This window comes from Athene cunicularia (assembly GCF_003259725.1).
Source record: "Athene cunicularia isolate RWA chromosome 1 unlocalized genomic scaffold, athCun1 chr1_part2, whole genome shotgun sequence".
Lineage (NCBI taxonomy): Eukaryota > Metazoa > Chordata > Aves > Strigiformes > Strigidae > Athene > Athene cunicularia.
Window position 1 is genome coordinate 2217157 of NW_020799092.1, and position 12007 is coordinate 2229163.

At 43.9% G+C, this 12007-nt stretch overlaps 1 protein-coding gene across 1 annotated transcript in view; it reads left to right on the forward strand.

Annotated features, from left to right (window-relative positions):
- CACNA1I (calcium voltage-gated channel subunit alpha1 I) overlaps positions 1–12007 on the forward strand; it is a 94667-nt gene that overhangs the window by 12260 nt on the left and 70400 nt on the right. Inside the window, exon 3 of the mRNA XM_026868324.1 lies at positions 5847–5944. Coding sequence (XP_026724125.1) covers positions 5847–5944 — 98 coding nt within the window. The remainder of the gene's footprint in view (positions 1–5846; positions 5945–12007) is intronic.

Consider the following 12007-nt stretch of genomic DNA (forward strand, 5'->3'; position numbering starts at 1 on the left):
CAAGGACCAAATAAAAGTCCACAAGCAGGAAAAGCTTCACTTTGCATGGAGACTCAGCAAGTCTGAAAATACAGCTAGGAAGTCACAGCCACAAAGTTTCTGGCTTCAGTGCCAAACCCAAATTTATTTGACAAAGAAATATGAATTGATTAGACTGCAGTTAATTAGATTTCAATTGAAAACTCCTATCAGAGAAGGGGAATTAGGCAGCTTTTGAATTTGACAAAAAAGTATTGGCTTTGTGTCATAAGAAAAATACTGCCTTGGTGTCTTTCATGAATGCTTCCAGAATACATTTTAAATATTATTTTTTGGCTGCTAATTTTCAGCAAATAGAAGTTCAGGAGCTACAAGTAGGAAAGTTAATAAGTGTCTAATAAGGGTGTAAGGAGATGTAAATATGAAGAGGTAAATGGTAATGTTAGAACTCTTTTAATCATGGATTTCATTGAATGTAATTGAGAGGAAGCTGCTAGCCAGGCACTGTATAAGTACATTATCTTGGGTTACGTGTACAGCAAGAATAAAGTCTGAATTTTCTGGACTCCTTATGTGGTTTTCATATTCTCACTATGTCTATTTTAAATAGTCTTAGTTTTTATTCCTCCATCCTGCTCGTTAGTCTGCTCTTCCCGTGTCTGGCACAAAGCCATGCTGGCCATGCATTTCTGCTGCTGGGCAGTGAACATTTCTCTCCCAAGTTTCATTGCTGCTGGAGAAGTGGAGAGTGCCAAGACAGATTCAAGCTCACAGGTGCAGAGGAGCAAAGGAAGTGCCACGCTGTAGCTAGTGAAGCTATTCTGTTGTTGAGACCTCATGAGCAGTAAAGGTTTGCACTGCTGGTGGTTCACTGCCCCCTTGTCCCCATATGCTCACTGTCTGCTCCAGTGGCTTGGCATAGGATGGAGGTACACCAGACCAGGCAGTTTCTGGATAGGGACAATGTGCTAACAAATTGCTTGCTTGTTCCTTGAGCTAGTTTGGTCTCATTAAACTCAAGGTCTCTTGTGTGTTCAGCTGAGCGGTCTTGCCTGGACATATGCTAATGTTTATCAGCAAGGCAGAGACTAAGTCGGAGGAGGAAGCAGGAAAATGATCAGCACGGAAAGGGACAAAAGGAATAAAGAGGAAAGAAAGGATTGGGAAGAGAACTGAAGGATATGAAATGAAATGGAAAAAGATGAAGAGACAAGGCAAGGGATGAATGGAAAAACTAGAAGTTAAGGAGGAAGATGAAAATGAGAGGTGGAAATGTTGCAGACAGACAAGGAGAGAGAAAGGGGGTGGAGAGGAGGTGGAATACCTTGAGAGTGAGGAGGGAGGCAGAGCTTGAGTGGAGAGGTATTTTCTGCCAGACATGCCCCCTGTTTCTGCAGGATGAACACCATGCATGCAGCCAGTGCCCCTGTCCCGTTTCCCACCGTGTCAGCATTCCAATCATGCATCAGCCTTGAGCTGTATGGCGTGGGGCCAGTGCGTGCAATCCCCTCTCCTTTCAGAAGAGTTTCATGTGGAAAGTTTTGAAGAAGAAAATCTCTAGCGAGGGAAGAAGAATTACTGTATAAATTCAATTACCTTGACAGCTCAGTGCTCAAATTCCATCACAGATCAGGAGTTTCTCTCTGATTTAGATAGTTCCAGCCTAACCTGCCCCTGCACTTGCCCACCCACACCAGAGGCCACAAAATGCTTTAGCAGTGCCAGAAATGAGCTGCTGTATCCCTTGGGAGATATGCATTCCCCCCTGCTCTGTCACGATAAGGGGAAAGAACAGCTAACAACCAGAACAAGCTTTATTTTTTTTACACATCATTGACTTTGACTGCCCCTGAATCTTAGAGAAGCTAAGGTTTCTGCAAACAAGAAATGCTAAAAACAGCCAAGAAGGAGGGAAGAACTAGATTGAAGGGTGGTCAGATCATGGGGGCTACTCTTGCTCATGGCACTGAGCTGCCACAAAGCAAGGACAAGAAGCCTGGAAAGCTCCGGGAGTTTAATGAGGCGGCAACCATTTTTTACTAGATTTAATATTTCCCTGCTCTTGTCTTATGAACACCGAGCAAACATACAGTTTCCTGGGTTGCTGATGCGATAAGGATCCAGGCACCAAAGGTCAGGTGACTGTCTGAGTCAAAATAAGCACTATGCACCTAATCCACCACCGTAGTATCTTGAGACACAGACATAGGAAAATGTGAACCTCCTGAGATAAATCTGCTGCCAGTTTCTAACTGATTGCTTTTTTGCAATGACCGCTTTTGACTCTGCCACCATCTCTGCATGTGGCAGTAGGAGATCAGGTACAGCCCAAACCTAGAGGGGGTTAAGTGTACAGGGTTTCCATGCAGTGGGAAGCAGGGCTGGATGGAGAAAGATACATCTGGGCTGGTAATGCCTGCAATGTTGCAGATGCCCAGAGACTCTGGCAGAGTGCTTAGAGATCTCATTTCATTAGAGAAAGGAGGCAGCATTTGGATTCATCATTTTCACCTATGTAGAAAATACTTTTTTTTGTTAATCATGGGGTTTAATTTCACCCTGGTCATCTGCACTCCATTGTGGCATGGGTGTGCTACCCTTGTGCAAAGAGACGTGTGAACATAAGCTGATGCTAAAGCAATCACTAGGAATAAAAAGGTAAAAACAAGTCGTCCTAATGCAAAATTGCACTGGAATTGTGTTGAAGTTGTCTGGATATGATTTGTGTGACTATGATAGGCATAACTCATCCTCAGGGATTTAAACATCCTGGATGTGCCTCTGTTGTTATAACCAAGACCAGGAGGCCTCAGGAAGAACTGTAGGCAGAAGGGGTCTGCTAAGAGAGCCAAAGCCCTGGGGTCTGCTAGGACTGAGAATGTTTTTGTTAGATGTTGCTCTCTGAAAAATTTAGCAGTTGCCCTTCTCTGACACATCCTGGGGAACAGCCTGCTGTTTTCATTGGCAGAGTGACTTACTGTTTGGTGGGGTTTTTTTCTAACTAAACTAGAACGTAATTGCAGCAAATCTGCAGCCACCAAGGGCTGAAGGAGGCTGGCTCACTAGCTGTCTAAACTGCACAGTTGCAGCTAGGGTAGCATTCATCTTGCTCTGAAAGGACCTGCACTTGCTACTTTGATGATTATGAACTTTTTAGTGACACAGGGACTGTGCTATGTAGATGGCAAGCTCATTCCAGCTAGGAAAGAGTAGTGATGTGCACCTGGTTAAGGTTACTCCTACTGTAATTCCAACATGACTATAGCCACAAGAGGACAAAACTCAAACTGTTTGTAAATGGAGATTCTATTTTTACATGAATTTTGCATAGCTAAGTCTGAGAAAATATGTCACCTCTGCCTGTTGATTTAACCTCAGGCCTAGCCCTGTGTTCTTCCCCTGTGCTCAGTTTCTGTGAGGGTCACAGTGTTCTTCAGGACTTCTCATTTGGTTGCTTGAAACTCAGAAAAGACCACTTTTTGAAATTAGATGTAGTTTTGGGCTATTTGCTTATTTGGCATCTGACAGTGTGTGTTTCAGGTTGTTCTGCTACTGCTCAAAAATATTTTTTTTTTGCCTTCAGAGGTCTAACTGCAACCCAGTGCTCTAGGGAATGTGGTTTTTTTTAGGAGAGGAAAGGAAGTTCTCTGGGACTTCAACAAGCTTGGACACCTTTTTGTTTCTGTGCATACATCTACCCCTTATGACAGACTGTAGCACAGGGACTCCTTCAGTCATGAAGCTGCCTCTACGTGTCACGTCTGTGCTGTGAAGAGATGTTAGCCCACATCCTGGGAGCAGTACAGCTATGTCCATATGGTGCTTTGCCCATAACCATAGCTCTAAAGTTTCAGCAGGTCTGTCTAATTCTGGAGCATCAAGATGCTGATGAGGCAATCTTGCTTTATGCTTTTGGAGCAAGGTTGATCAAGGCCCTTTGCACTGTGTTCATTTGCACTATGCAGGTACATCCTTTGTGGGATGCCCTAGTAGTCATATCTGTGCATTTATATCCGTGTGTGTTCTTCCTCCTTTCATATCCATTTCTCAGTTTTATCTGACTCGGTCCTAATCCTCTGTCTATCATGAATGCTTTCTGTAGGCTAAGTATTGCTGCTTGATTTGGGGTGGAGGTTTTTTGGGTTGCATTTTCTGGGGGTGTGTGAATATGTTGATTATCTGCATGAAATCTCTCCTCTCTCCTGCACTCAGTATATGTGGAACTGACAGTTCTGGAGAGGTAAATGAATGCCACTGCATTTCAGAGGAAGAATTATTTCATGCAATTACTCTAAAAGTGCATGAGAGAGCAGAGTGAAAGGAGTAAGGGAGGGAGAGAAAGAGAGCATGAGAGAGAATAGTCACAACACTTTGACAGGTTTACCTCATTGTGTTTGAAAATCTATCGCTCTGATAAGTCCCCTTTGTGAAAGCTGCAGAGAGATAACGACATTTGCTCTTCAAAGTCCTTTTGAATGAAGAGGGTAATCAATAGAAGGATTCAAGTCCTCTCCCTGATATTTCTTATGGACTGGCTGTACCCCATTTCCCTCTCAACATCCCACTTAGGCTCACTAATTCACTCCTCAGTGGTTCCTGGGCAGAGGGATTTGGGTGGACTTTAAGTTACTGGATTCTTGACTTGTAGGTCTGTCTTTATAAATTATAATGGTTTTGGTTTGAGAAGGGGTGCAGTAACAAAAGGCTCTGTCCCCTGATCCCTCTTGGTCTCCTGGGTATGCTGAAAGGCCAAGGAAAAGGAAGCTTTTTGAAGCTTCGTTATTCACATCCAAGAAGAGATTCAGGAGAAGCAGTTCCTGTCCTGACTCTGCTGGTGTTTCACCTGCCAACTTTGTCACCCTTTTGGTCCCCTCTGCACAGGGAGTCACCCCAGGAAAGCTGGTGACAACAGCCCATGTCTTCCTGAAGGCCTCATGTGCCCATGTTCACTAAAACATGCAAAATGCTTTGAGATCCTCAAATGGAAATTGCTGGCCGGGGTTAATTGTTAGTATAATCTAGTTTCTTGCCATGCTTTCCAAGAGGTAGGCAAATTACTGGACATTTGCTATAGTGGATGAGGAGGGGAGCACTGGGCTAAGGGATGCTGGGCCAGGTCACTTTTTTTCACCTGCACCTGCTGCTCTTGCAGGAAAGCCAATGCGTTAGTCATAGTTATTTGTACTTTGAGGTTATTTAGGGAGCATGCTGGGTTAGAAAAGCTAAGGTCTAGCATATGTCCTAAAATTAGGCTTTTCCCCTTTTGGCTGGTGTCAGAAAGGAGTGATTTTACAGCTATGGGAGAAGCCTTCCCACCTAGCCAAAGCAGTTACCACTTTAAGTAGAGAGTTTGCTTCTATGTGAGGTAAAACAGGTTAGCTGAATCCGCCTCCAGGGACCTCATCCTGCACTGTGAGATGAGGGAAACACGGGGAGCACCCCGCTGCGCTGCAGGCAATGCTCAGCAAAACTGGCTATGCAGACCCTCTTCTTCCTGGCCTCCCAGGCAATGTTCACCCCATGTGCATGCCCTCGCCAGGAGTTCATGCTCTTTGGTGGGGCTTCTTCATCCACCTCTTCCTTTCCTGATGGTTGCAGCAGGTAAGTGTTATTGTAACTCCTGGCCTGCATCCACATGGCATGATGTCACTGCTCTCTGTCTTGCTGCAGACAAGCTGTGTTTTCTGCCAGGGGAGCTGTGGGCTCTGTTCCTGATCCCAGAGGCTTTAGCTTTTCTCTCAAAGATTCAGGCTTCATCCCCATGACTTCTAGAAACCCTAGTTTAGTGATGACTCTGTGGCTCAAGCCAAAATTTTGGATTCTTTTAAATGTTCTTTTTTTTTTTTTTTTTCTCTCCCCTTCTGCAGGATGGTGGAGTACTCCCTGGATCTCCAAAACATTAACTTGTCTGCAATCCGTACTGTCCGCGTCCTAAGACCCCTGAAAGCTATCAACCGTGTGCCTAGTAAGTCACACTTCCCTCTCACACCTGCTCAGCTTGGGTTCTAGGGAGTACGTGATCAGTAATGCTGTGTGTGGTGGTGTTCTCCAGGCGGGGTTCAGGTGCAAATTGAGTGGACACTGCTGCATGGTGTGTACAGTGCAGGCTTTTCCTCATCATGGGGCCAAGAGGTGTCATTGGGCAGGAAAACTAGTCTCCTAGCATATCTACCCTGGTCATCCTTTGTGCAGGGCCATGCTGATGGCTCAGGAGCAGAAACTGAACAACGTTCATCAATGGAAAGGATTTTTTCTCACTCTTGCTGAAGGATGTTGCAGATTTGATAATGTCTGCAGCCTCAAAAAGGGATGTGTGTGAGGTCTGGAGAGGGGTGAGCTGAGGCAAGTAGGGAGAATTGGTTTGCTCAGGCTTTCACAGGTTCTTTCAGATCCTCTCATGTGAAAACATTTCATGCCATTACAGCTTAGGGGTGTATAACACCGGGTATTTTTTCTCTCCTCCTCACCCTGTATTTTGTACTCTCTCTTTTATGCTGACTATCTCCCCTTTGAGCTGGCATGTGTGTATAGCTGAGTTGAATGCCTCTGGGCACGAGGCTGCTGGGACTGTCCATGAACCTGAATGTGTCAGCAGTTGAACTGCTGCTCACCAGAGCCATGTCTTTCTTACCCTGCTCCCCACCCCCCAAGTCAGTGCTGTTCTCCCTGCAGTCCTGGATGAGTATGCAGGTGTTGCCGTTGTTATTTAACTGTAGGAAACACTGGTGGATGTGGCTCATGCTTCTCAGTGGTTGTATCCAGGTGGATGGAAGTGAACTGGTGGGTAGGTTGCATGCCATTGGGATCAGGGTGTTGCAAGAGCTTTGAATTCAGTCTGCTGTGTCACTCCAATGTTTCTGGCTATTCCCTGTGCAAAGGCAGCAGCTGTCACATGCAGCTCTGTGAGACTTTAAGGGTTTCTTCCGCAAGTTTTTCTGTCTTGCAGAATGACAGGAAGTCTCTTTGCTCTTCCCTGTAATCTCCCTAATCAGGCTGTCTGCAGTGGTTAAGACCTTACCAGAGCTTTCCTAATCCTCTTGAACTCAGATGCTCCTTCTTTTTCAGATCTGAGGAATTTGGCACAGTCAGCCTCCCAGGCTGCATCATATGTTTTTCCTTGTGCCAAAGTCACTTTCACAATGCCACCTATTTCTTGAACATGCTATTGAGACTGATTTCAGGGTCTCTGGCTCCATGCAGAACCATTCAAGAAAAGGGTCTTTTCTCTCTTCCTGGGTGTATTTTTATTTCTGAGCAATAGCCAGGAACAGAATGTGCTTGAAAGGTGGCAGGAGGGTGCCAGGCAGGAAAGCAGCTGCTTTGGGCACTGAGTGAACACCATATAATAGGTCCATCGTGGGGTAATAAAGATGGGAGCCAAGAACAACCTTTTGGCTATTGACTGTCAGCTAAACAACTCCCTCAGCCAGTCTCCATTTCTGTGGCCCTTCCCCAGAGAGAAGAAGACTGGGAGCCAGCCATAGTCCTGGCTGTAGGCATGCACCGTGGCAGGGGGGAGGCATCTCCTCTGTGAGGGGGTGGGCTGGAGGTCGTGCATGGCAAGCTTGCCCCTTCCAGGAAGCGTATGGCTGGCTGTGTGAGGGCAACACTGTCCTTGTGTTTTGCAGACCCTTTTCCTCCCTGCTTCATAAGGAGTCCCATGAGTCTGCATTCAGAGACTGCTTTGAGACTGATCCCTGTTATCAGGGTAGACTTAACCTTGGTGGCGAGTGGGAACATCTGGAATTATATCCAACTGACTCCTGCAGATGTCTGCGTGTTAATTGTTATATACCAGCGGTCAGGAGAAAATCCTGACTGGCAAAAAGTTGAGAACTTGTTTTATTCCTACTTATCTCCTGGAACATCTGGAGTCACTCCCCTGCCAGCAGGAACTACTCTGGAAGGAGCGGTGTGAGTGGCATGAGAACTGGCCCACCAGGGACCTGCTGCATGCATGCCGAGGCACCAGGGATGCTTTAGATCATCTCACCTGACCTTTGTAGAGGACAGGCCATTGAATTTCCCCTGACTGCCTCATCTGTGGCACTGCCAGTTTGCTCCTATTATTGGTATAAAACTTTATTAAATTGTTGCTGGTTTAATTTCCACTTTGTGGTTAAACATTTACGTACCTTTCTCACTACATAAATCTGTGGTTATATGGAGTGAACATTTTGGAAGAAATGCCATCCTGCTATGAATTAAAAAAAAATAAAAATTAGATTCCCTGTGAGAGGAAGAACTGACTTGAGGGCTGAAAACTGGTGAAGAGACTGTAAACAAAGGCTTGTGATAAACAGGAATGAGCTGTGTTGGAAGAGGTGCCTAGTGGGGTACAGCAAACATAATTAATGGGACCTTTGGCCACAAATCTTTTTTTAATGTCTTTTTAAAGTTCTTCATTACTGATCTGAAGCAAGAAGAAAGTCTATTAGTGAAATATACTGATAATACCAAGATGGAGGTGTTGCAGGTGCTAGCAAAGAAAGTGGGGAATAAGACAGAGGGAAGTAGAGGGAAATTGAGGTCTTGGTGGGAGTGTGAGATATTTGGGGAGGTGCAGGGGAAGTTAATCCCAAAGGCAGATATTCATCTGTGTTCAGAAGGTTGCAATGGGACAATGTGGCCCAGCATTCACCAGTGGCCCATTTCAAAGACTTCCACATGGGCACCCAGGTAGGGACTGATTTTCACAGAGAAGTCTGGCCTTGTGAACTGAACAACAGCAGTTTATTATCAGAAGAATGGACAAAGTGATTAGGAACATGAGTGATTACTGCATGAGAGGAAGAGTGCTGAAGTGGTCTGTCTGGGTAGATTATTTAGCACTCAAAGAACAGTAACACTCTAATAATCAGACAGCGTTTGAAAAGTCCACATACTGAAGTGAGAAAAATCCGGAGAAATTTGAGAGAGATTTTGTACTACATGAAGCAAAAAAAGAAGCGATGCCAGAAAATGAGGAGGGAGGAAATTCAGGATGACTCTAAGGCAACAGTAGCAACATGGCAGAGGAAAAAGTATCACCCGTTAAATAAGTTAAATAAACGTTTTATATTCTTGGCAGGTGGGCAAGGCTGAAGTTTAAATGCCTAAATTGGCTGTGTCTAAATTCTGCTTGCCTGTGTTTATTCTTAACATGTTCCTAAAATCCCTTCCTTACAGTGAGACTTGTGAGGCTTTGAAACAATGAGGAAAAAAAAGGAGATGACAAATGCTGTTTGTGTGTGCTGTACTCATTATGTATAGTGTAAAGAATGCGTAGACTCTCCCACCTGAATCGTGACAGAAGAAGAAAAGGACACTTAGTGTAACCAAAAAGAGGCAAATGTTCATTAAGGAAGTTGTTCTCCACCTAGTTTGTAATAAGACTGTAAAGCTCACTGCCACAGGAAGTCCTTCCAGCCCCAAATCGTGTAAGAGGCACTGTCTGAGCGAAGTAAGTAAAATGGGATTGTCCAAGGGACAACAGCTCACATAGAGCTGCTTTAGGTTTAGAGCTGATCTTCAATGGCTGGTTATCAGCAATTGATTGCATTTCTTGCAGTTCTCAGCAGGATGTGCTACTGACCATTTTGAATTTCACTCTGGATGAAGAAGTCTCTGGTTCTGCTCTCCCTGATCATTCCTCCATTCTCATGTCATCTTTGAAGTGTACTAGAGAAAACATGAAGTGCCCTAGTTTTGTCATACATATCACACCTTCATTAGTATTCTGGCTTATCTCTTGTATTCCTGACTACAGCCACAGGAACGCTGCCTTTTGGGGTTTTGTTTGAAAATGCGTGAAACAAAAGTCAGAGATTGTTCTGGTCCTGTTACCATGTGATTCAATTCCATGGCAGTGAGCTGGTGTGACAAGCCCTTCCAGCCACTGAACAAGTATAAAGAGGGAAAAAATACCCTCCAGGTCTCTGTCAGAGGTAGCTGCTTTCTGCTCTGGGCATGTCTGTGTCCTGGGCATGGGGTGAAAGTCCACATCCATTTGTTCTTATTATCTTTTTGCGATTGTGTGGCAGGTTGCTAGGTGAAATGTTGCTGTTTCTGCTAGCTCTCATCCTTTCTTATGGCGAGGCACAAGGTTTGGGGGGAGGCTAGTTTTAGTTTATTTCTGCCAGCTTTTGAGCAGGGAGTCTGCAGTAATTTCTGATCATTTGAATTTCTTCTGTATTTTTTTTTTTTTTTGATTGGAGCAGAAAATGTTTCTTCAGTTTACTCTTCTTTGTTGCATTGGACTTATGCAAAGAAGAGTCCTTGCGTTGTGTTTGATGTCTTCCAGTTTCCACTTACAATTTAGTAACCGATTCATCATTTGGAAGCAGATTACTTCTGCTGAGCATGCTGTACGGAAGTGGAGGAGTCTGTTGCAGAGTGTTGCATAGCAACTTTATTGAGTAGAAAGTGTATACATGCGCTAATGCTTGGTGTGTAAGTGCAGTAATACTTATGTGGAGGTATAGGCATTAGAAATACAATATTATATTCTTATTACTAGCTGTGCAGGAAATAGAATTTCAGATTTGTGGGAAGTTCTGCTCTTTCTAAATGTGTTTCTTCTCAGTCAGAACAAGAATAAGCATTTCCTATCCATTTTAATATGGTTTTATTCTGCCTAATTTTAGGTTGCTGTTTGCCTTTTTGATTTTTTTCCAATACTTTGTCATGACAAAGAAGTTTAAAAATAACAAAAACCTCAACCATACCATCTGGTATAAAAATGCTTTCCTCTCCTCTTGTCCTCCTTTTCATTTTGCTAAATGATGTTTCGATAACTATCACAACACTGAAGTGTTTCCATTTCAATGCAATAGCATTCTTTGCTGGTAAAAGTGCTGTGTAGGAAAATCTTGGTCTAGCTCCATTTTTCTTTAATAAATATTGTTATTACAGTAGCTCCATGGGTCCAAATAGATCGTAGTTTTCTACTGTTCTTCTACAGACCTCAAAGATATAAACCAAGGCTTGATAGTTTAATCTTTCTCATATTGCAGACCAGGTGAGAGAGATCCAGTGAGTGTCACCAGCAGGAATACAACTGCCATCTCCTAACTCTAAGACCTGTGTTCAGCTTACTAGATCAAAGCACCAATACAAAAATAGTCTGAAGCAACTGAACTCTGGTATGAGAAAAGGAGATGTTTTATATATATATCCCCACCTTAAGTTTATATTCCACACCAAGCTCCCTGTGTTTGGTGCTATAACAGTGCCTAAGACAGAGTGGTCTGGCTATGAACCCCACATTTGGCACAGGGGATAAGTGATGATATTTACTGCTCTAAATGCATTTTTGAAGAACTAATTTCACTGATGAGCATGTGTGAAATTAGCTTCTGACTGAGATATATTAGGCTGTAAACCAGTCTCATTTACAACTAGGTCAGACAAAAAGCGAGCACAGTTGACAGGCATAGTCCTGCCCTAGCAGTTGGAAATACAAAGGGATTATGAGATTCTTCTTCTAAGGGAGACCCACCCCCCACCCCACCCCCAACTCCCCCTACAGGGTCTTTGCTTCAGATGTCTCACTCTTTCTGAAAGACTACTGTCACTTGTTCTCTTCCAGCATTGACTCTCTTTCAGAAATCTACTCTTCCTTTTGACTCTTTTGGAAATACAGTTTTTCCCCTAACGGCTTTATTTGTGAAGTGATAAATGAAACTCGGATATTGTTGTATTTTTGAAATAGTTGAACTTACCCCAATCACAGTTCTTCATATGAGCTGCTCTGTAAATATTTATTATCTCATCTCAGTGACACACAAACCATACTTAAAACCAGATACAATTGTGTACACAGATTTATCCACATGCAGCTACAGTCCTGAGCAGGCTAGTATGGTGACAAGAGTGATGTTCTCTCACAGCATCCCTACACAAAATTTAAGAGATTAAAAAGCCCTTTTCATTCCCTGGTCAGGCTATGTGTGACTCAAATGCATTCAAAGACAAAGCTGACAACTTTCTGTCCCAGGCAGGTGGGCAGCGGAAGGATGGAGAAAAGCTGGCAGGGGATGGACTCAAC